Source organism: Pongo pygmaeus, chromosome 12 (genome assembly GCF_028885625.2).
Source record: "Pongo pygmaeus isolate AG05252 chromosome 12, NHGRI_mPonPyg2-v2.0_pri, whole genome shotgun sequence".
Lineage (NCBI taxonomy): Eukaryota > Metazoa > Chordata > Mammalia > Primates > Hominidae > Pongo > Pongo pygmaeus.
The window spans coordinates 28,139,377-28,164,795 of NC_072385.2; the positions used below are offsets into that span (position 1 = coordinate 28,139,377).

The 25,419-nt window shown below is 43.6% G+C and overlaps 1 protein-coding gene across 21 annotated transcripts in view; it reads left to right on the plus strand.

Moving 5' to 3' along the window:
* Positions 1-25,419, plus strand: part of INPP4A (inositol polyphosphate-4-phosphatase type I A) — a 145,405-nt gene that overhangs the window by 69,809 nt on the left and 50,177 nt on the right. For 15 of the 21 annotated variants that reach the window (XM_054476491.2, XM_054476485.2, XM_054476483.2 and 12 more), the window contains exons 2-10: positions 5,039-5,100; positions 6,023-6,231; positions 6,769-6,813; positions 19,048-19,166; positions 21,396-21,512; positions 21,796-21,875; positions 23,528-23,639; positions 24,558-24,648; positions 25,195-25,342. In XM_054476491.2, coding sequence (XP_054332466.1) covers positions 6,126-6,231; positions 6,769-6,813; positions 19,048-19,166; positions 21,396-21,512; positions 21,796-21,875; positions 23,528-23,639; positions 24,558-24,648; positions 25,195-25,342 — 818 coding nt within the window. In that variant the 5' untranslated portion in view covers positions 5,039-5,100; positions 6,023-6,125. Of the gene's footprint in view, positions 1-5,038; positions 5,266-6,022; positions 6,232-6,768; positions 6,814-6,865; positions 7,054-7,293; positions 7,718-19,047; positions 19,167-21,395; positions 21,513-21,795; positions 21,876-23,527; positions 23,640-24,557; positions 24,649-25,194; positions 25,343-25,419 lie in introns of those variants that run through there. The other 6 variants (XM_063648481.1, XM_063648484.1, XM_063648478.1 and 3 more) reach the window with 4 other exon arrangements.

A 25,419-nucleotide genomic window follows, 5' to 3' on the forward strand; every position in this document is an offset into this window, starting at 1 on the left:
CCCATGTTTGTGCCATGTCATAGAAAGTCCTCCTAGGTGCCCGTTGTTCTCTTATTTGCTGGGCTTCAAGAATTGGTGGCCCTGAATCCCCCAAGGGTCCTAGGACCCCTGTTAGGTGTAGACAAGGTCTGAGTAGATCCCTGGGTAGATTCAGTTTCCATTTGGCTCTAGGGGACCCATGGAAACGGAGGCTGGTCTGGAACACTGTGGTAGAGACTGGGTCACATTTTCTCTCTAGGTTGGATTAGCAGCTCTAGTAGAGCCACTTCAGTGAACCCATCGTCTTGACATTAAAGTCATCTCACACCATGGAGTGTCCAGAATTGTGAGGTCCAAGCCTAGCCTAGGGAATATTGGGAGTGGGGGAGGCTCAGGGGATGTGTTCAGGGTGTTCTGAGCCCCACCTGGAGTTAGAGAGGGGGTGTGGTATTGTGAAATATATATTTGGTCTACCTCCCTCTTTTCCTGAGGTATTCTTAGCATCTCTGGAGTGATAAGAGTATCTTTGTATGCTAATGAGATGACTGGTGGCTGGGGGCTCTTAAATTGCTTTAAGATTTGGCTGGTTGCCAGGGTAACCAATCCCATGATTAGAGGGCTGGAATTTACAGTCTTCCACCCTCCCACCTCTGGGGAGAGGAGAGAGGCTGAAGGTTGAGCTGGTAAATCAATGGCCAGTGATTTAGTCAGTTATGTCTATAATGAAGCTTTCATTAAAGACCCAAAAGGAGGCCAGGTGTTATGGCTCACACCTGTAATCCCACCACTTTGGGAGATCAAGGTGGGAGGATTGCTTGAAGTCAGGAGTTTGAGACCAGCCTGGGCAACATAGTGAGACCCCATCTCTAATTTTAAAAAATTAGTAATTTTCCAGATGTGGTGGCCCACACGTGTGGTCCCAGCTACTCAGGAGGCTGAGATGGGTGGATGGCTTGAGCCCAGGAGTTTGAGGCTACAATAAGCCTGACATCATTGCACTCCAGCCTAGGAGACAGAGCAAGACCCTGTCTCTAAAAGCTGGAAGAAAAAAAAAAAGTACAAAACCCCAAAACTCCAAAGGACTGAGTTCTGGGAGCTTTTGGGTAGCTGAGCATGCAGAGGTTCCCGGGGAGTGGCACACAGGGTGGGCAGGGCAGCTCCACGCCCTTCCCACATGCCTTGCTCTGTGCACCTCTTCCAGCTGGAGGTTCATCCGCATCCTTTGCAGTATCCTTCCTGTCTGTCTGCAGGAAGGTGATATTTGTCTTTCTGAGGTTATTATTAATAGTAACTTTCAGTGCCAGTGAATGGTGTGACACCTCACGGATCTATGATTTTAGCTGTCCTGGATTTGGGGTTTCTGAGAGTAAGTCCTTTCCTCTTTCTGCCCCTGTAAAGTAGCCTCTTTCTTAGGGGCTGCTGACTCATGCTCAGCTTCATGCCAGCCTTTCATTTTACTTTCTCTCTTGTGCTGCCTGTGTTTGGAGAGCAGAGGCACAGTGAAGCTTCTCAGCCCATTTGCTGCCACAGTGACAGCAATAGGCTGTGGTGGGGTAGGACGGGGTCCGGTGAGTGGGGCAGGGAGAGGGGCCCCCATTGCACTTGGGCTTTTTCTTAGGGTTGATAACGATAGTTCATATTTCATCTCCATGCGACCTTGAAAAAAATCACTCAGCATCCGTGACCTTATCCATGCAACTCCTTTTAAAAATTATTCTTAGAAGAACCCCAATGAATAAGCAAAAGTGGAGCTCTGATGTGTTAATCCTCGCCCCTCAACTCCAGCTCAGGGGAGCCTGAGAGGTTCCTCAGGCGGAGGGACCTGCAGTACTCCCGCTAGGCCTCTGGCAAACCTTTCCCAGGACTGCTGCTGAAGGCCTTGCCACCTCACTAGTCCTGTTTGAATCCTAACACCCCTCCCGTCCTGCCAGTGCCCTCTCCACCACCCCTTTCCCTGACCCCCATGGCTGGAAAGGACATCATGGGAAGTGGGATAAAACCTTAGGGTCCACTTGATGGCCTGCCGCCTCTTGTGGGAGGGGTCACGTGACTGCACAGTGTGAGACATGGGAGCTGCTCACTTCATGGGTTATTGCTGCTTTTTTCTTGACCCCAGGAAAAAATTTCAGCCCCCTGGACAGCTCCCACACACTCTGTCTCCTCTTCTGCTTAAGTGCAGTTTTTCCTCCTAATGAGCTCTGGTCTTCAAATGGAGCTGGGAGGAAAAACAAGGACCTTGGGAATATAAGATCCTTGGTGAATTACCTTATATTAATGAGACCAAGAAGAGAAATCGAATTCAGCTGTGCAAATTAGCTTTGCGTTCTGGGCCTTGATGACTTAAATTGCAGATTTTAATTAAATGTCCCCAAATAACTATGAAGTGCTTCTGAGGTCTTTTTGACCTGAAAGTTTCTGTGACCTGTGAACTCTCTCAAGTGTAAAATTAGTCTGTAGATGTACCCCTTTAAGCATTTCTATCTCCGGAAACCTCACGATGCCTAGGATATAAACCACCCTCCAGGGCAGAGCAGGCTGGTGGAGTGGGCAGGGACCCTGCAGGGAGAGGTGGAAAGGGGTGAGTTTTGGAGCTTCCCCAGGGCTGGCAGGATGTTGGGGTACAGATGTGTCCCTCTGTTAGGTGGCCTGTCTCCACTGTCACAAGTGAAGTGGGTGACCGACACCTTCACTAACAGGCTGAGCAGGGCAGCAAGGCAGGCAATGGAATGATGGAATGCTTTAGACACATTGGGAAAAGGTTCAAAAGGGAAGAGCCCCTTCTTCGAGCTGAAGTCATGCCTGGGTTGCTGCCCTGCCTCTGGCCAGCATGGGGTGCAATCTTCAGTGATGGCCGTTAGAGAAGGCCGTTAGAGGATGGCCGTTAGAGAAGGAGGAAGACAGTTCCCCATGATCACACCCCCAGCATGGCTGTCACCTTGATGCAGCCTCTTGCTCACTGTCCCCTCTGTACAGTATCTCTTTAAATGGCTGCAAACAAAGCAAAGGTGGGCTATTTCTTTAAAAACACATGATGCAGAACTGACGTGTTTTTTTTTAATGCTATGCTGTCTTGTATATACTTTGTATTGGGATATAAAAATCACCTGTGTACAGCTCAGTGAATTTCACACAGTAAAGTCTGTGTGTAACCCGCACCCAGATCATTTCCAGAGCCCCGGAAGCCCTCTCACCCTCCCCAGTCAGTACCCACCCCTTCAGGATACCACTCTCCATACTCCGAATGCCACAGATTCGTTTGGCCTGTGCTTGAACTTCGTATGAATGGATTTGCCTAGAATGGTCTTAACTTTTCCCCTTGACATTGTTTCTGAGACTCATCCCGTTGTTTCATCTGTTCTACTGTTGACGAACATTTAGGTTGTCTCTGGTATCTTACTACTGTGAACGTTGCTGCTCTAAACCTTCTCTACAGGCTTTTAGTGAGCATGAGTGTGCGTTTCTGTTAGCAGCTCCCCCTCTGAGTTGTATGCCAGGTCACAGGGTAGGTGTATGTTCAACTTAAGTAGAGACGGCCAGTTTTCCAGCGCGGGTGACTATTTACGCTCTTCCAGTAGTATCACTTCCAGTTACTCCACGTCCTCATCAACACTTGGTATTGTTGGTCTTTGTCATTTTTGCTGTTCCAGTGCTTGTGCAGAGGTATCTCATGGGTTCAGTTTGCATTTCTCTGATGACTGATGGGGTTGAAGAACTTCTCCTGTGTCTATTGGCTTTATTATGATCATTTTGATAGCCGGATAATAGTGTGTCTTATGGATGTTCCAGAACATTCTTTTCGTACCTATAGCTGGGCATTTGGATTGCTTTATTATTATAAGTAATGCTGCGATAAGCATTTTTACCCAGTAGTCTTTTCCGTGTTCTAGACTATTGGCAAGAGTTTTGTTATGATTTACAAATTTTGATAATTAATGCCAGATGGCTTTCTGAATGTTTGAACTACTCTAAGATGGAGTAACAATATAGGAGAGTCCTAGACAGCTTCCCCCAGGTCCTCCAGCAATGTGTATTCTCACTTAAGAACAAACAAAACTCTTTTGGAGGACGAATTTAGGTGAAGGAAAGCATATTTAGCATTGTGTTACTTAATGAGTTTGGTCACTTTTTCAAAATGTTTACCACGTGTGTTCCTCATTTGTGAATTCCTACCTTTTGCCACTTGCATTTTGGTGAGTTTGTTGTTAATGTGTACAACCATTACTGTAAAAAGCAGATATTAGTACTGTAAGCACTTTCCTGTTTTACTAGTCACATTGCACATTGCTTCACTTGTGTGCCTTTTGACGTTAACCGGCAAATCTTCCCCTTGGTGATTTTTATTGTGGCTCCCCCACCAGGCCACTGCCCTGTCTGCGGAAATGCCCAGGCTGAAGGTCCCTGGGCACCCCTAGTGGGAGGGATAGGAGTACAGCCTGTGAGAGAAACTGAGTCAGCCCTAGGCTAAACACTCAAGCACTCTGCTCTTGCGGTCATCTCATTCCCCAACCCTGGTGCTTTGAGAGGGATGGCTCATGAGCTGAGCCCTGCCAAACAGCCCCTGTAGTGCTGGGACTGAGTGGGGCCTGGGGGACCCAGCAGCAGCAGCATTGTGGGAGCTCAGTGGAGTTTGCAGAGCCCTCTCTTGTTCATGCACATTTGGTTTTCATTGCAGCCCCATGAGATGGGTGCAGCCCATCCATCCCGAAGGGCAGGGCCTTAGAGGGCCCTGCAGCTTCTCCTAGGGCCTACAGTTTGTGAGTGGGGAAACTGGTCTCAGATTCTCATCTCCCTAAACCACACCCAGCTGCCCACCTGGCTCTTTAGGACAGGCCCAGACTCCCCCAACAGATCAGCCCTGCAAGGGAGAGGAATATGTGCTTTCTCTTTCTCATTTATTTTGGGTTTGAGCAAAACTTGTATTTTTGAGCCAGAAGGTTGGATTGGGGTGTGGAGCTCAAACAAACATGGAGTAGCTCTTGGCCTCCACGTTTCTAGGCATTGCAGTCTCAGAAACTTCATGTTTGACCAGCTTGTTAAGTTTTCGCTTTCTTATTTTTAGATGATGGATTTGGACATGCTTCTATGAAGAAATGCCACATGGTCCGAGAGCAAACATGTCCAGTAAGTCGTTTGGTGAATTAACCCAAGGACAGGAGCCCAGGTCCTTCAGGCACAGGGTGTGGACACCCTTTGAGAAGACAAGGCTGTCTCTGGAAATATGAAGACCTCTGCGAGAGTGTTTTAAACCAGGCTTATTGCTCAGTCTAATTATCTTAACTTCTAAAGGTTGGTTCTTTCTAGAGACAGCAGGAGTTGTAGCATATAGGGTTGGAAAAACCTGAAACACCCTTCTCGCTGCTTAATCTAGTTCTGACAGCAGAGTGTGAGCTCTGGAGCTCTAAGCCATGTGAAGCGTCTGACTCAGCCTGTGGCAGTGTTTTACCCAGAGCCCTCCCTTTTCATAGCACAGCACCCTCCACTTTGCTTAGGCATAGATTACATGCTTTGCGGGAAGGAAAGCCTGAGACCCAGACACACGTGAAGTTTATGCAGCTCTGGGAAGAAAGCCAGCAGGTTAGAGTTGTGAGCTTTGTCTCACTAGTGTTTTGCCACCTGTATGTAGCCCGTGGGCAGCAGACTCTTCTGCAGCTCTTACCCTACTCACAGAAGTTGTGGCGAATTGATTTAAATTTTTAAAGGTTCTAAGAGACTTGCTAACAGAAGAGCATAATAAAGAGAACAAGAAAATCTCAAAAGCCATATTTTATAATTATATGAAAACCATCATTCACTGTGGCATATCTCTGTTGAAGAGGACAGGACATCCTCAAGGGATCCCATGGACACCCTGTGTGTTGGGGAGTGGGGAGGAAGAAGTGACCAGAAGGGGTGGGGAGCAGCGGACAGTCCACCCTGGTTCCTCACATGCTGGGGAACCCTGTCACTGTACCTCGCCCATGTTAGGTCACGTTCTTTCTAAATGAGAGCATGATTTCTCTCCATCACCATCCTCATGGTTTCTTACCAGTGCTCCTTTTCTCAGGGCTACTGCCACTTTAACGGACTAGGGCTCAGTGCCAGCACTTCCCAGGTAATCAGGCGTGGTCTGACCCAGGATCAAGAAGCACATCATCACCAATGACATCATGACAGCAAGAGAACACAGCCCTCGCCATGGTGCCAGGGCCCGTGCAATGCAGCGGGCTTCCACCATCGACGTGGCAGCCGACATGCTGGGCCTCTCTCTGGCAGGTGAGCCTCACAGGGCCTGCACCGGGCTCCAGGTATGAGCTCACAGCACCTGGGCTCCACACTGCGGCAGTGCTGGCAGGTACCTGATGATTCCCCATGACTACCCTATAGACTACAGGGTACCCTGGTTTGGCATCCTTCTGCTTGAACCAGGAAATAGGGAAGGGGGGCGTCAGCCCTCTTCCTGTGAACCGCTTCTGCTGGAGCCTGACTACATTAGTTTTCCAGTTTGGTGGCGGGGGCACCACCAGGGTAGTGTGGGAATGTCCAGGTGTTTTGCTGGCACATGCCCAGGCCATGGTAAAAGCCTTCCCTGTTGTGGATGTGTAGATCTGAGGAGGAGCAGGGGTTTGGTTGTGGGGTCAGGGACTTCTTAGCAATCTCAAAAACAAAATATTTTTAAAATAAAGAAATTGTCTTGCATGGCAGTTTTTGTTGTTGTTGTTGGGGGGAAGTACAGGGTTATTTGTGCATTTAATCTGAAAACAGAGAAAAGTTTATTAAGGGTGATTTTTCTGTCATTTCTTTTCTATTCAGGAAATATACAAGACCCAGATGAGCCCATTTTAGAATTTAGCTTAGGTAGGTATCTTTCATTATTTTTTTGTTTTAAAAAATATTTTACTTAAAAATGAAAACAAAAACACTACCACCAGTGCATGGGCTTGTCTCAGAGAGCTTGCTGCTGCTGCCACCACTGCTGCAGTGTTTCTGAGAAGACGGAGCCCTCACAGCTGTGAACTTCTGTGGATGGGAAGGCACCTTGGAGGCTCCGTGCCCACAGGCTCTTGTCTCCTCAGCATGGGGCCCGCCCCCTTGGGGGTATGCTCTCCACAGGTGGCTGGGGACAGGGAGGTGAGCCCACCTAGAGCTGCCAACAGAGGTCCTCCCCACCCCCACCCCAATGGGGGAAAGGGAAGGAGGGGTTGGGGAAACCGGGCATAGAGTTCAGCTTTGTTGCCCCTGGCTGCAAGGCCTTGTGTTGGCTGAGTTTCGCTCTCTAGCCCTCAGTTCCCTATTGTATAAAAGGCAACATTGGCACCTGCATGCTCTCTTTCTCAGGATCAGATAAGAATATACTAAAAAGTGGATCAGAATGTGCTGAGTCTGGGGTCAGCGATACGTGGCATCACTGTGCTTTCCCAGGAGGCCTGAGACGCCTCTCCATCAGAGCCCAATGCTACCCAGCGCTCCTCTCCCCTTTTCCCATTCCTTGGTCAACATTAGTTGGTGGCCTGGCACCAATGTCCAAGAGGTGGTGTGACATAAAAGAGGCACCTCCTGGGGAGTCAGATGACCTGGATTCCAGCCCTGACCATGCCAGGCTAACCACATGGCCTTGAGCCTGCCACTCGACCTTGCTGGAACAATTTCCTCCTGTGCTACATGAGGATGCTACTGCTTGTTTGAGAGACAAAGAAGATCAAGGTGGTTAAGCACCCCCCAGCCCCAAAAGACTTGGACAAATTGCAAAACCCATAAAAGTGTAAGTACACTACTGGCCGGGTACAGTAGCTCACACCTGTAATCCTAGCACTTTGAGAGGCTAAGCCAGGAGGATTGCTTGAGGCCAGGAGTTTGAGATCAGCCTGGGCAACATAGCAAGACCCTGTTTCTAAAAAAGAAAAAAAAACAACTTACCTGGCTGTGGTGGCACATGCCTGTATTCCCAGCTACTAAGGAGGCTGAGGTGGAAGGAGCCCTTGAGCCTAGGAGTTTGAAACTGCAGTGAGTTATGATTGGGCCACAGAGGGATACCCTGTCTCTAAAACATAATAATGAAAAAGAAACAAAAAATAGAATTTGGAAGAAACAGAGACATTGCAGAAAGTTTTAAAGAAATTATAATTTATATTGGCCAGGCATGGTGGCTCAATCCTGTAATCCCAGCAGTTTGGGAGGCCAAGGTGGGCGGATCACCTGAGGTCAGGAGTTCAAGACCAGCCTGGCCAACATGGTGAAACCTTGTGTCTACAAAAATACAAAAATTAGCCAGGCATGATGGTGGGTGCCTGTAATCCCAGCTACTCGGGAGGCTGAGGCAGGGGAATCGCTTGAAGCTAGGAGGCGGAGGTTGCAGTGAGCCGAGATTGCACCATTACACTCTAGCCTGGGCAACAGAGCGAGACTCTGTCTCAAAAAAAAAGAAATTATAATTTATGTACTCAAGAAAAGATAGTATATCTATAAAACAAAACCAGGACACTATAAAGATAAAAAGAACAATTGAAGAACGAGAACAATCTTAGAAATTTAAAATATGATAGATAAAATTTAAAAAATTCTATAAAGTTTGGAAGTTAGTCAGGGAATTCTTCCAGAAAGTAAGATTTTAAAAACAAAATAGAAAATGGGTAAGAAATAGAAATGGAAATTTTGAGAGTAAATCCAGAAGGTCCAATATTTAGGAGAAAAAACAGGAGAGAATGTAAGGGAGGAAATGCAAAGAAAGAGGAAATCTCCAAGAACTGAGGAATGTGTCTGTAGGTTAAAAATGTCTACCAAGGCCCAGTGCAATGCTGAAAGAGACCCATAACAGGGTATATTGTGGTGAAATTTCAGATCACAGGGAATAAAATGAAGATCCTGAAAACTTCCAGAAAGAAAAAAAAAACAGGTCATACCCAAGGATCAGGAATAAAACTGGCATGGAATGTCTCAGTGACATTGGAAACTTGAAGACAGTGAGACAACACCTTTAATTATATTTTCAACCCAGAATTCTCTGCCCAACCAGACTATCAGTCAAATGTGAGGGTAGGAAGAAACTTGTTTCAGCTGCACAGAGTTGTACAGCAAAAATTTACTTCCCCTGCATTCTTTCTCCGGAAGCTAGTGGAGGATGTGTTCCCATCCTAAAGAAGGGACCACACTGAGCAGAGGAGTCGTGGGATCCAGGAAACAGGGTCATCACAAGAGAGAAGTGGAAGGAATCCCACATGGTTCTTAATGAGTAATATGTGCTTAACTTCCATCATGACAATGTGGATTTAACAAAAATTGAGCTAAAATGATTGCATGTGGAGAGAGAATGACAGTTGGTATAACTGAGTTAAAAATCCTCGTCCGCCTATAAATCAGGACATTTCTGAATCTGGTGAACGAAAAACAGTAATATAGTCATGTTAATTGGGCACATGGAGGAAGAAACTGCTTTAAAAAGTAAGGATGAATTTTATATAAAGTGAATTTTACCCCAGTTTTTTGTTTGTTTGTTTTTGAGACGGAGTCTCTCTCTGTCTTCTAGGCTGGAGTGCGTGGTGCGATCTCGGCTCACTGCAAGCTCCGCCTCCCGGGTTCATGCCATTCTCCTGCCTCAGCCTCCCGAGTAGTTGGGACTACAGGCGCCCGCCACCACGCCCGGCTAATTTTTTGTATTTTTAGTAGAGACAGGGTTTCACTGTGTTAGCCAGGATGGTCTCGATCTCCTGACCTTGTGATCTGCCTGCCTCGGCCTCCCAAAGTGCTGGGATTACAGGTGTGAGCCACCGCACCCAGCCACGGTGAGGAGTGGGAGCTGGATTTTTAAAAAGTGAGGAGCGGGAGCTGGATTATTGAATGGACAAATGTGTTGACTTTTAAAATAAAACTTTAAAATTTTAAAAATGTATGTTCATTGTAAAAATACAGAAAATGTTGCAGAGAGATAGTCAGTTATCACTTTGGTTTATATCCTTCCAAATATATATGTTTGACCCTCACAGAGTACTATATGGAGATTTTTAATGATTTTTGGTTGTGGAAGTGATGGAATTATTTCCAAACGTGGCAAAATATCTTTTTTAATATATATGGGATCTGCTTGATCATTTAAAATGCCTTCATAGAGTCTCTAATAGAGCTGTGCCATACTTATTTTAGCCAGCCTCCTACTGCTGGACATTCAGGTTCTTCTCAATCTGCTATTATAAACACCATCACAGTGAACGTATTTATACATAGATCTTTCATACATTTTGCTGATTATTTCCTTAGGATATGCTCTTGAATATAGCATTGTTGAACCAAATGCATGCAGTTTACCTCAACAGCATTTATTTAGTATTTATTCAGCTGGGATTGCAGATGATCAGGTTGGAGAGACAAGGCTTACATATCAGAGGTGTGTGGTTTCTATGGAAATAATGCCAAATGAGTGACGTAAGTGAGCCTGCAGGCTGCTCAGAGAAAACTTAATGGAAGCTGTGGAACTTGAGCCAGGAATCAAACCCGAGTTGAAATTTAGATAGGCTGGGTTGGGGGAGGAGGCCAGGAGAGAACGTCCCTTGTATGAAGGCATGTTCTGAAGGCGGCCATGGGACCATCAGCCCTTAAAGTCATCTCAATCTTCCCAGCCTTTAGCCACCTGCTGTACCTTAGTCCGTCTGACATCATTACTGCCTGAAAGACCTGAAGATTCCTACCTTGCATAGGTGTCGAGAAAACTCACACCTGATAAAAGGGCAAGTAGAGAGAGGCCACAGGTCATTTAAGGGTACTTTGTAACTTAAGGAAGAGACAAGTAGATCAGTCAAATTAGGGAATTCCTGTCTAGGCAGACATAATAGAAGAAATAAAAGAGAACTTAAAATAGTAATAAAACCTTGAAGCCTCTAGAAGAAAAATAGGAGAACTTTCAAACTTAGGGTAGGCAAAGATTTGGACAGAGCACAAAAAGCACTCTTTGTTTTAGTTTGCTACTGCTGCCATAACAAATTACCAGAAATTTAGCATGTTAAAGCAATATAAATGTATTATCTTACAGTTCCCTTAGATTAGAAATCCAGTGTGCTCACTGGGTCTTTGCTTAGAGTCTCACAACACCAAAATCAGTGTTAGCAGGGCTGGATTTATTTAGAAGGCCTCCTATTTCCTGTCTATTTCCTTGCTCATTCATGTTGTTGGCAGAATTCAGTTGCTAGTGGTTTTAAATTTTAGGACCCCATTTTTTTGCTAGCTATCAGTTAAGGCCCGTTCCCAGCTCATAGAGGCCACGCACATTCCTCTTGTGGGCTTACAGTCCTCTTCCTCCATCTTCAAAGCTGGCAGTGGCAGGTCTAGTGCCTTCCATGCTTTGAATCTCTCCTGTCTCTTCTTCCATTGTTATATCTTTGTGATTCACCCTAAGTCCTTCCTCTTTTACTTTTAAGGGCTCCTGTGATAGATTGAGCCCATCCGCGTAATCCATCTGAAGATCACTTAATCACATCTGTAAAGTCCCTTTTGCCATGTAATGTAATCTATTCGTAGTTTCTGAGGATTAGGACATAGATATTTTTTGTCAGGGAGGGGCTTCTCTGCCTACCACTCCCTAAAATTTAAAAAGGATACATTGAATTTCATCAGAATAAGAAATTGCTGTCCGTAAGAGACATCACTGAGAAAATGAATAGATGAACCATAAACTGGAAAAAAATATTCACAACACATATACTTCACAAAGGACAAATAAATAGTAAACAACCAAATTTTTAAAATGAGCAAAAGACTTGAGCAGACACTAGACAAAATAAGTTATACAAATGAACAATAAGCATATATTAAAATGATGCTTAACAGCATTAGTCATCATGTAACCGCAAATTAAAACACATCTATTAGAATGGGTAAAATTAACAACAACAACGACAAAACAAAACACTCTACCCAACTGGAACTTCTGTATATTGCTGGTGGGAGTGGAAAATGATACAAACACATTGGAAAACTGTTGGTTTCTCATAAAGTTAAATATATTTTACTCGTATGTGATTATGCAGAAGAAATGAAAAAGTGTTCACAAAAAGACATGAACAACAACATTTATGTCACCTTTATTTAATAGTTCAAAATGGAAAACAACCCAAATGTCTATTAATAGTAGAATGAATAAATTGTACAATGGAATATGACTCATTTTTAAAAAAAGAATGAATTATCAATACATGTAACAACATAGATGAGTCTCGAAAACATTCCATTTGTACGAAATTCAAGAACAGACAAAAGAATAGTGATGGAAATCAGAAAATGCTTGCAAAACGAGGAGATTTGTACAAGAGGGAACTTTCTAGTCTGATGAAAAAGTTGTACTATCTTGTTTTGATGGTGCTTACATGGGTGTTTATGATTGTCAAAGCTCATTGAACAGAAAAACCTAAGCTCTTTGTATTTTATTGTATCCAATAAATAATGAAGGTTCATGAAGATGTATGAGAAGATATTACAGAGAACCAAAATTAATTTTTGGAAATAAAAATCAATTTATTAATTTTAAACCACTAGTTGACATTTAAAAATAAGAATGATGAGGGCAGATATGGCAGAATGAAGACCTCCAAAAATCTTCTTTTCTATAAAGGCAATGAGTATACTGGCAAAAATGGTCAAAATCAATTGTTTCAGAACTCTGAAAATTAACAGAGGCTTACAGCACTCTGGGTAGCATTTATTTAAGAAAAATAGTGTATTAGTCTATTCTTGCAGTGCTATAAAGAAATACCCGAGGCTGAGTAATTTATAAAGAAAAGAGGTTTAATTGGCTCATGGTTCTGCAGGCTATACAAGCATGGCACCAGCATCTTCTCAGCTTCTGGTGAGCCCTCAGGGAGTTTTTATTTATGGCAGAAGGAAAAGCGGGAGCGAGAATCTTACATGGTGAGAGAAGGATTAAGCGAGAGAGGGAGGAGGTGCCACACACTTTTAAACAACCAGGTCTTGCATAAACTCAGAGCTAGAACTCACTCATCACCAAGGGGATGGCACTAAGCCATTCATGAGGGATTTGTCCCCCGTTATCCAAATACCTTCCACCAGGCCCCACCTTCAACACTGGGGATTACCTTTCAGCATGAGATTTGAAGGGGACAAAACATCCAAATCATATCAAATGGCTTCTTAGTTAGAACAGAGGGCTTTATGATGTTTTAACTTGCCCTGTTACTATCATCCTCTCTCTAGCTCCAGGTAGACTTTAAAGGCAACATCTTTGATGTTATAGTGAAAATCAATAGCCTAAAAGTCACTGAAGGGGACAGAATGGGGTTGGAGAGCCTACAAAAAGCCCCTTTCTTAGAGAGTTATCATTATTTGGCCTGTCTGGCAGTTCCCTGGAAAACCCCACATCCTGTACCTGCCTTTATTTGGCTTAACTCAGAGTCAGTGAGAACAGCTTTTTCCCTGAGAATTTTGTCAAAAACAATCACAGTCCATTTTTTTAACATTGCAGCTGCCAGAGGTAGTAGTAACAGTTGGAGCAAACAAAAAGCTAACCAAAAAAAACCTTAAAAGGGAAAGCTGGGGAATGAGATATTCACAGGGAGATTTGAAAAGCTCTTTCATATTCCTGGGAACCTCAAAGGCCAGTGAAGGGCTGTGCACATGTCCAGAGCTGTGTGCATACTCAGGAGACGTGAGAAGGCCCTAAACAATTACCTGAGATTGACCCTGAGGTTCTATGCAAGTGGCAAATGAAGGGTAAGGCAGTTATAAACTGCCTTCCTGAACATTGAAAATGCACCCCAGTATACACACAGGGACTCTTAGCTACAGCAAAGGTCTTTGATTCTGGTATTTAAGGAAATACCTGTCCAACCATTATCCGACTACTAACCTAATGAAGCAGTCACTTCAGTGGCCACACATGACAGAGTGTTACTTTACAGAATTAGATCAGAAAAGGCACTGAAGAAACAGCCACACAAAAGAGCAGCAACAACAAAGCCTGGGGAAGGGAGAGAATCTAATTCCGGAGATCTTACATTATATTATTTAAAATGTCTATAGTTTTCAACAAGAAGTTATGAGACATTGCAAAAAGGAAAGTATGGCTCATACACAGATGGAAAAAACCCATACAATCAGTAGAAACCATCCCTAGGAGGCACAAATGTTTAACTTAGACAAAGATTTTTAAATCAGCTATTTTAAGTATGTTCAAATAACTGAAGGCGACTATGTCCAAAGAACTGAGGAAAGTGTGAGAACAGTGTCTCACCAAATACAGACTTGAAGAGATAGAAACTATAAAGATATCTAAATACAAATTCTGGAGTTCAAAATTATAATAACTGCAATGAAAAATTCATTAAGAGAGGCTCAAGTGTAGGTTTGAGAAGGCAGAAGAAAGAATCAGCAAACTCGAAGATAGGTCAATTAAGATTATCCAGTCTGAGGAACAGAAAGGAAAAAAGAATGAAGAAAAATGAACAGAGCCTCAGAGACCTGTGAGACACAATCAAGTGCACCAATATAGGTATAATAAGAGTTTCAGAAGAAGAGTAAATCGAGAAGGGGGGAGATAAAAATGTTTGAATAAATCATGACCAAAAACTTCCCATATTTGATGGAAAACATGAATCTACATATCCAGGAAGCCCAATGAACTCCACATAGGATAAACTTGAAGAGGTCCACACTTGATACATCATACTCAAATCATTGAAAGCCAAAGACAGAATCTTTAAAACAGCAAGAAAGGAGTGACCTATCATGTATAAGGGATCATCAATAAGAGTAACAGCTAATTTCTCATCAGAAACCATGGAAGTCAGGAAGGTGGTGGGGTGACGTATTCAAACTGCTGAAAGAAAAAGACAACCAAGAATTTTCTGTTCATCAAAAATGTCTTTCAAAAATGAATAAGCAATATGTGGTGTGTTTATACAATTGAATGTTATCAATAAAAAGGAACGAAGTACAGATATTTGCTAGAGTATGGATGAACCTTTATAATATGCTAATTGAAGAAGCCAGATACAAAAAGCCACCTATAGTATTATTCCACTTATATGAAATACATGGAATAGACAAATCTGTATAGATAGAAAGTAGATTAGTGGTTTCTTGGGGGACCAGTGAATGGGGGTAATGGGTTTGGCTTGTTGTTTTTGGATTGATGAGAATGTTGAGGAATTTGTGGTGATGGTTGCACAACTCTGAATGTCTTAAAAAAACCACAGAATTGGGCCGGGCGCAGTAGCTCACGCCTGTAATCCCAGCACTTTGGAGGCCGAGGCGGGTGGATCACGAGGTCAGGAGATCGAGACCATCTTGGCTAACACGGTGAAACCCCATCTCTACTAAAAATACAAAAAATTAGCTGGGCGTGGTGGCGGGCACCTGTAGTCACAGCTATTCGGGAGGCTGAGGCAGGAGAATGGCATGAACCCGGGAGGCGGAGCTTGCAGTGAGCTGAGATTTGCCACTGCACTCCAGCCTGGGCAACAGAGCAAGACTCCATCTCAAAACAAAAAACAAAACAAAACAAAAAACACAGAATTGTATACTTTAAGAGGGTGAACTTTATGATATGTGAATCATATCTTAAACGTAGTAAAAATCAAAGCAACGCTGCTGAAAACGTATAAATCTGTGAAGGTAAATGAAGGAACCATCTCACAGTTCAAGGACAAAATATCAAGAAAGAGAGATTGTTGATGAAAAGATATGACAGATTTGGGAGTTCTAGTGTTTGATTGATAGGAGACCTAGAAGCAGAGAGAGAGCTGGAAAGAGGAGTAGCAGCAAGCCAGAAGTAACAGAAGAATTCTTTCCAGAGGGAAGAGTGGACTTGAGACTCAAGAATATTCCAGCTGCCAGGCATCTCCCTATGAGACTAACAAATTCTAAGGAGAAAGAAAATCTTTTTCTAGATAAATAACAAATCTACCATTAAGGACAACTAGAAAAAGTGAAAAAAAAAAAAAAAAACTGAACTATCTGGTTCATGTGACCAGAGAACTGATAGGACAGTAAAGAATCTGAGAGCAGAGGCTCACTTATTCCCTTGACGGCTTACAGTGGTTCCCAAGAGGAAGGCCAAGAAGTCCAGAGGCTGCTCAGTGCTTTAGACAGTGTCTCAGTGAGAAGTGACAGGGATTGCTTTCTAGGGTCCGTTAGGGGAAGGATACTTGTTGAAACCCCTCTCACTTTGATCTAGAATCCAAAAGGCTAAATCTAAACCTCTAGAGTAAGGGGAACCAGAAGCAGATGTTCATAGGGGCTATAGGTCCATTAAGTTTCTGAAAGTAAATAAAAATATTTTAGAGTGCTAGTGCTCCTTGGAACCTTGCAGAAGTAGTTACAAATCTTGTCTGGAGAAAGACAGCACCGTCTTAGACCTCAAATAATTTCTACAAGCAATTCTTAAAATATAGTGTTCAGCATAAAATCATGAATTCTCAGAAACATGAGGAGATAAGAAATATGAACAGAAATAATAAACATAGAAATAGGCCCAAAGGGGCTGTATATATTACAGTTAAGAGACAGACACTAAAATAACTTATTGACTATATGTCTTAGTTAATAGGGGCTGCTATAGCAGAATATTGTAGACTGGGTGACTTAAAAAATATAAATTTATTACTCACAGTTCTGGAACGTGAGGAGTGCAAGATTAAGATACTAGAATATCTGTTGTCTGATGGGGGCCAGCTTCCTGGTTTGCAGATGGATGTAGTCTTGCTGTGTTCTCACATGGCAGAGAGCAGAGCAGCGGAAGCAAGCTCTTGTGTCTCTTCTTTTAAAGGGACTAATCCCATTCATGAAGACTGTACCCTCATGACTTAATCACCTCTGAAAGGCCCCACCCCTAATACCATCACATTGGGATATAAGATTTCAACACATAAATTTTGGGATTTGTGTCAGAGGACAGACCTACTTAAACTTTAGGGGGACACAAGCATTCAGTCATAACACTAGGTAAAGAAGAATAAAGACATTATTGAACATTTTCAGAGAACTAGAAACCATAAAAAGAACCAAATAGATATTCTAGAATTAAAAGAAAAATTTCAAGAAGCAAATTTACAAAATGAAGCCAGAGCAATAAAAATAATGGGGAAAAAAAAAAATCAGAGGAGAGTAAAAACAGCATAGTGAGAGGTCTAATATTACATTTATTTTGTATCTTTAAGAAGGAACACAGAAAAGGGTCAGAAGCAATATTTATAGTTGAGCATTTCTCCCAAACTAATACAACAATTCACAGAATAAATAAAAACAAATGTACCTAGGCACATCATAATAAAACTACTGGAAGCCACACTCAGTGGGAAAATTATAAAAGCTACCAGAAAACACAACGCTTAAAGTAGCAACAACTAGACCGACAGCTGACTTCATAACAGAAAAAACAGAGGCCTAGATACAATATATTTAAAGGGCTTAGAGAAAATGACTACTTAAGAGAACATTTCCTTCAAGAAGTAAGGTGGAATAAAGACATTTTCAAACCTTAAAAGCTGAAAGAATGTCAGCACCACACTTACAGTATAAACAGTGCTAAGAGATGTTCCTCAGTAGAAGGCTGATGATTCCAGATGGACGTTCACCAATAGAGAAAGCATTGAAAATTCAAAGACATAAGATTTGGGGTAAACATCTGGGTTATAGCTGCATGAATAGCAACTATAGAAAAACACGCACACACACACAAATGTGTGTGCTAACAAAAGAGCGACCTGGTATGGCAATCTTAATGTCAGAAAAAGTGTAATTAGAACCCAAAAGAGCAGATCAAGCTGTGAACAGTGGTTAGTTAGATCACCACAGGTCCTTTCAAAGGATGGCGATAGCCAGTAACTTTCTCTGAATGAACATGACAAAGATATCTTCCCAACTAAATTCTCCTCAAAACATGCCAAGGTATTGCTCTTCCCCACCTTTCCAAATTCGTATCTCCTCCCCTCTTTGTATTTTTCTGTCTTTTAATCTCTCCTTTTTTCTCCTTGTTCTTTCTTTCATTTTTATTAGTGTCTTTCTTCATCCCATCGCTCCTCCTCTCCCTGAATTTCCTGTGCATTTGTCTCACCTGTTGTGGACACAATAATATATTTTTAAATTGGAGTTAATACGTTTTTTCTATTTTTTAAAATTGCGATAAAATGTACATAAAATTTATTATTTTAACCATTTTTAAGTATATAGTTTGGTGGCATTAAGTATAGTCATGTGTCACTTAATGGTGGGGCTACGTTCTATCAAATGTGTCATTAGGTGATTTCGTCCTTGTGTGAACATGATAGAGTGTACTAACAGGATCCCAGATGGCACAGCTTCCTAGGCACCTAGGCTACATGTATAGCCTGTTACTCCTAGGCTACCAACCTGGACAGCATGTTACTGTACTAAATATTATAGGCAATTGTAACACAATGGTAAGTATTTGTGTGTCTAAACATAGAAAAGGTAATGTGTTTGTGCTGGGACATTAGGATGGCTATGACATCCCTAGGCAATAGGAATTTTTCAGCTTCATTATAATCTGCGAGACCATTGTCATATATGTGGTTTATCATTGATTGTAAATGAACAATGGCTCACTTTAAAAAAAAAAAAAAGAAGAGCTTTGTTTACTTTGCCATAGAATTCTAATTTTCTTCCAGCATCCATCCATCCACCTGCCAAGACACGTGGGGCACCATATGCTCAGAATCAGCCAGAGCAGTCACAGGATGCAAGCATGGGTAGCTCTGTCTTAGATTTCATAGACTCTGTGGCTCCTTCACTCAATTGGTTAGAGTTGGAATAGTTACCGAGGTCCGGCTTGAAGGGTTGGACCTATATGAGATTTCTGGCTTTGTGTTCCACTCCATGGACATGGGAAGCCCCCGTCAGCACAGCCTTTCACTGAAGTTATGGCATTGCTGTCTTGGAGGGTGGCGGGAGGGGGCGTGAAAAGAGATTGTTTCAAATTTGAAAAATCTCCTCCCTGTGACAACTGATGATGTGATCGTCTCATCTCTTTGAATGTCATTTACTCTTTGTGCTTTCTTTGAGTGTGTTTGGAACAGAAAACTAATGAGAGTCTGGTTTTAAAGGATTCATTTCTTTCCCATCTTGATTCTGTAGCTTGCAGTGAGCTGCATACTCCATCACTAGATCGAAAGCCAAATAGTTTTGTTGCGGTGAGTGTCACCACCCCTCCTCAGGCATTCTGGACGAAGCACGCACAGACAGAGATCATTGAGGTGGGTGCTGGTGGTCCCTCTCTGAGGGGCTGTGGGACATGCTCTAGTGGTGTCTCTTGTCCTGATGTTCAGTTACTTGTGCATCTGTAGCTGAAGCCGTATTTACATGAGTTGTTGCTATTTTCCCATGGGTTTTCAGTATATTGATATTTTTTATCACATTTACTCATCTGGGTAGCATTTATATTGCCGTATCCTTTACAGTTATTGATTAACTATTGGCAGCTTGTTTTTGAACAATGATCCTGTAAGCTTCATTGCCTTGTAAGAGGTAAGACCTAATTCCTTCTTGTCACCTCCAATTGGCTGCTACTTTGGAAGAGTGGTGCTTATTAATCAAAGCTTAGAAGAGTATTAACTATTTACCACCCTCTTGTCCAGACATACCCCTATTTTTGTTGGTTTTTGTTTTTACAGCCTTTTGAGTTTTGTGTCACATGTTTACTTTTTCCACTAAGTTACATGATAAACATTTATGGATAAACATTTATGGATGATACTTTTAGATCATCGAGCACATTACATAACACTAAGTGTAGGAGTTGGTGGCATGAGATTCTGCAGAGTTTTATTTGTAAAGTGAAGAATTACCAAACTTAAACTGCATTTCTTCTTCTTCACCAGTTGTGCATTTTGGAAGCTAGCCCACCCTTTCAGTCTCTTAGAAACTTATTTCCAAGTTCATATCAACAATTCTGCTTTCTAAGCATTTGTCGAGTGCTACCTACACATCTAGCATAGTGCCAGGCACTGTGGATGATACAGAGCCCACCAGGGCACAGTCCCTACCCTGAGGAATTGACCAGCTGGTGGGTGGGGAGGCAGAAATGAATATGGCTGCCCCTATGCACAGCAGAGTATGGGAAGTATTGGAGTAGGAAGGTGAGGAGAGCACCAGGAGGCTGGGATCCTATCTGGCTCTGAGAATCAGAGCAGGCTTCCTAGGGTGGGGCTTCATGAAATTCTGCTTCAGTATGTCTGGGGTAGGGCCCAAGACTGCATTTCTCGCAAGCTCCCAAGTGATGCCCAGGTAGCCAGTCGGGGGACTCCATGTGAAGAGCACGCCAAAGTTCTGTTGTGGCTATGCAAATGTGTGACCATAGGGAAGGATCATGCAGGTTTGGGGTCTAACTGTATCCTGGTCAGTGTGTGAAAGGCACAAGTAGGAGAGCAAGGAAAGAAAGTCTTGAAGGCTGTGGAGTTTATCAGCAGATGGTAGTGAGCCAGTGTAGGCTTCTGTGCAGGGGAGTCACCTGACCAGATGTCCTAACTTGTATAGGACAGGCATTTGGGGGAGTGAGAGTTGGAGGGAGTGGAAAGAAAGGAGCGTATGACAGAGACTTTGAAGGTGGACCTTGCAAGGGGAGTTCACGATCACTGGATGGCTGAGAACGACAGAGAAGAAGGCACCAAAGTGAATGCCCGGGCTTTTAGCCTGCTTGGAAAGGGAGTCAAAGGTGGCCTTAGCCAAGGGCGGGTGGAGGGAGAGATGAGTTGGTTGAGGCCCCAGCAGCCCACCCACGTGGAGCTGTCCAGTCAGCTTGACCACCTGAATCTGGATCTCAAGAAGAGAAAACGGAGCCAGAGGCCCAGGGAACAGTGGCTGTGATAATTACCTGGTGCCTGAGAGAGTATGGTATTATGGGGCTTTGGAGGACATGGCCAAGCTGCCAGGAAATAGTCACCTATGATCTAAAAACTAGTAGCTGATCCTAAAAAAAGGATAGCTTTTAAAAAGTCAGGCTTTAATTATTCCAAACACAGGCTTCTAGAAATACATAATCAACCACTTAACCCATTCATTTTCTCTCTTTCATCGGCTTGTTTATACCTCTTAAAGGAATAACCCAAAGTAGTAGGTCTAAATACACATTACACTTTAAGTTATAAAACTAAGAATGCATGTGGACATCCAACTTGTTTCAGTTTTTAAAAATTCCTCCTGTTGAGTGTGAAACCCATGAAATGAGTCCTCAGGCACAGCTTGTGTAATGGGCTGATTTATTGTATGTGGATCTGTAATGGTCTGTGTCAGACTTCTTTTACCACTTTTAAAAAGCAGAGTTTTTTTGTTTGTTTATGTATTTATTTAAGCTGCCTTTAGCATTTGTGTTGATTCAAGACGGTGAGAATGTTAGTTTCTCATTCTGAAAATGTTGGTGTATTTCAAAAGCAATTACATTTTAAAAATCCAACCCTGTGTTCTGATTATTTCCTTTTCTGTTCTAGGGAACCAACAATCCTATATTTCTAAGCAGTATTGCCTTCTTTCAAGACTCTCTAATCAATCAGATGACACAAGTCAAACTCTCCGTGTATGATGTCAAAGATAGATCTCAGGGAACAGTTAAGTAATGTGTTGTAGTTTGTGGGATTTTCTTCCCTTTGAAAAAATTATGTAATTGTTTGAATGAGAGGTGAACATGGATTGACTTCACTACTAGCTCACAAGTTAACTCATGTCTAAATGCATTTGTCTTTGCGAATTTTTAAGCTTTCCCATTGGGCTTCTGACATAAGGGTAAGAGGTGCTGTGGGAAGCAGTCAGCTGGACTCTCTGGGGCCATGATAATTGCATCAGAAGCAAAGCAAGTGCACCAATGCTGCCTCTCTTCCTTCTCTTCCTTAGATGTATTTACTGGGCTCTGGAACGTTCATTGTTAAAGATCTGCTCCAGGACAGGCATCATAGGTTGCATTTAACACTAAGGTTGGTATTCAGTTTTATTCCCTTGAAAGGATCTGGAATGAAGAGGTCCAGGGACAGATGGGGAAAGGACCCACTTCCTGTACTGAGAGAGCACCCTTCCCTTCCCAGAAGCCAGTCTGCCTAGGGACACTGTGTTGTCTATTGAGGTGAAACAAACTACTTAGCCTATCAGGGAATGGAAACTTTTAGCATCCATAGGAGATATGAGCACAGTTGTACCGAGCCCTAAAGGAAAGCCTAGATACATATCTAATAATACTAAGTGTGTTTCTCCATTATTTAGTTCCTCCCCAGTGGAATATAATCTCCCAGACAGCAGGGAGTTTTGTTTGCTTTGCTTCACTGCTATTTCCCAGACACCTAGAATAGTGCCTGGTGCTCAATAAATATTTGTGGAAGGAATGAGTGAATGAAAGAGAAACCCCCACTGTGTTCCAGGATGGAAAGATGAAAGATATCAGGATGTCAATCCTTCCAAATCATTTTAGGGGCACTTCCCACCAAAACCCTGACATGGTGTTCTTTTTTCAGAATAATGTAAAAATTGGAGAACTGTGATCTGGGAAAATAATCTAAAATAGCAAGGAAAATTTGACAAAAAATTAAGTCCCTGCAATATTGAGACATTCTGAAGCTACTGTAAGTAAAGACAGTATTGCAGGCGTTGGCTGTCTAATCAGTGGACAGGAGAAGAGCCCTGCAGCAGCGCTTAGTTTGTTTAGAGAACTTGATTCAGGAAAAAGGAACAATCTTAGGTAAAATGAGAGGGATCGTGTAAGGGAAAGGGCTTTGAGAAAAATATTTAGTTACATCATGTGTCAGAGTTAACTCTAGTTGGGTTAGAGTTAAATGTACAAAATGGACATCATTCTTTTTAAAGGAGCTAAAGGCGGTTGATGATTGAACAGATAGAGCAGGAAAGGACTTCACAGGCATAAGGACAGGGCGAGGAAATCACAAAGGAAATGGTCAGTAGATGGGACCAGACAAAAAGTTAGAACCTGGTTTAAGTGAGACCTTGTAAAGAGCCTGAAGTTCCAGGGTGTCCCCAGGCTCCCTGGATGAATCAGATGAGCCCAGGCCACCATCAGCCACCCTTTGGGATGTCAGAGTGAAGCTGACTGAGGCTGGGGTAGCATCAGCTGTGTCATATCAGGATTCAAGGGCTTCAGGAAGCCCTGGCTGGATTCTATTACTTGGAGTCCAGGCTCAGGCCTTGGGCTAATATAAGCCTGAAGGTGGGATGGGAAGGAACAGAAAAGGGCCTAGGGCCAGAACAAGGTGTTCTCTAGTCCTCACTCTGACACGTGTCCCCCTCAGCCTCTGGGCAGGGGTGAGCCCAGGCACTGGCAACAGCTTGGGAACAGCATTGGCTCTTCCTCAGGGAGGTCCCCTCTGACTTCACCAGCACGTCCACACTTCCCTGTGGTGCGTGTCCGTTCAGACACAGCCCTCCACTGTGCCCCATGGTTTCCTCGTCTGTCTCACCTGGGAGGAGCCCTGTGCGCACAGTGAATGCTGACTGACTGGTCACTCAGCTCGGCCCTGCTGCCCCCAGAACCCTGATGACCCAGTACTGCTAGGGCTTTGTATTTCAGCAGAAAAGAAGCACAGTTGCAGCACCACTCATTAAAGCATGTTGTGCATCACAGGTCTGCAGAGAGTGACCGTGTGGGTAACATCACCGTGATTGGCTGGCAGATGGAGGAGAAGTCAGACCAACGTCCCCCTGTGACCCGGTCTGTGGACACTGTCAATGGGAGGGTGAGTTACGCCACTTTCCTCCTCTCCCTTAGAAAGAGCAAGGGAATTAATCAGTAAAAATGCAGCCCTCGTGGACTTAACCTCTGTGCTCAGCAAAGGGCAGGGCCTGCTGCTTGATGCTCCTCCCCATGGACACTCCGGTCCTCCTTAGGCACACCTTGAAGCAGGGAAAAGGGCTCCTGCCTGTAAAGCCCTGCTGCCCTGGAGCCTGCCTCTGTTCTGGGTGCCACACTGGCCACTTCTAGAGGGCAGGAGTGAGCGGGAAAGAGCCCTACTGGAAGAACTGCAGTCAGGGGGCAACTTGGGGGGTGTGGAGGGCAAGTAAAGAGGCGTTTAGGACCCAGGTCATCTGTCCTGTTTTGTTAATACGTTCCTCTCTCAGACACATGCATGCCCTGCAGTCTCCTGGTGCACACCTTCACCTTTTCACATCCTCGCCTCTTCCCTGATCCTCCTCCCCTCTCTAGCTACACCCTCCTGCACGCACTCTCATGCACAGTCTCTCACACACACTCAAAGAAAAATTCTAATTTCAGAGCCCCAGCTCTGGTAAGTAGTCATTGTTGTACAATACAGAGATGTCTCATTTCACCCAAAATAAGCCCAGAATGTTAGTTCTGGAAATATCCCTTGGCATCGTTTATTCTCTTCCTTTCGTTTTGCACATCAGAACACTGAAACACAAGGTGAAGTGACTGAGAAACCATGCATGCTAGAGAATTGTGTGTGCATGAAGTGATTCAACACACTGGGAGGTGAATGACTTTGTGGCTTGGGCAGCATATTTATTGTAGAGTTCATGGTGGGTATTCATCTTAAGAGTTCTGTTATGATGTATTTAGGCCACTGTTTCTGCTGAATGTTCTGGAGTCATCTGAATCTCACAGTTTTCTTGTGCATTTCCTTATACATTATCAGATGGTTCTTCCCGTCGATGAGAGCTTGACGGAGGCATTAGGAATCCGATCCAAATACGCTTCATTGCGAAAGGACACTTTGCTGAAATCTGGTAAACAGCTTCCTTCTTTGGTATTCTTGCCTCTCTTGTGAGTATCCACTTGGGCCTGCAGTCCCCTTTGCTCCCCACCTGCTGCGATTGTTGCAGCCATGCACCCTAATTGTCACCTCTCTGCTGCTTATCATTGTGTTCTTTTTGCAGCATATAAAGAGTTATCACAAAAAACAATAATAATTTTCCTTGAAAGAGGATTAAAAAATAAAAAAGAATTAGTAATACTCCAGGGAAGTAATACTTCATCTCACTCTTTCCTGTTTCACATTGGGGTTGGTGACTGACGACAGCCTCCCTGCCCCCAGCTGCTTGCACTTTAGAGTTAGTTACATGTTCTGGGACAGGAAGATTGCATGTTGCTGGGAAGAAATGTTCAGACCTAGCCACTTGGTGGGTTTTAGGTGTAAGCGTTTTAATTCTCATGAGATGAACAGTGAGAGGACTTGAGGTGTCACCATCCCTGAGGGCCGGGGGAGGAGAACTCATGAGGCAGGTCTGCAGCCAGTTCATATGCAGCCTGTCTCCCCTGTCATCCCACCTCAGTGTTCGGCGGTGCCATCTGCCGCATGTACCGGTTTCCAACCACTGATGGTAACCACTTGCGGATCCTGGAGCAGATGGCAGAGAGCGTGCTCTCCCTGCACGTGCCCCGGCAGTTCGTGAAGCTCCTACTAGAGGAAGATGCAGCCAGGTGAGGCCACATGGAAGGACTGACTATCCATCTTACCAATGTCATGTCCCCCTTCCTTTCTGAGATATAGCGGGCAG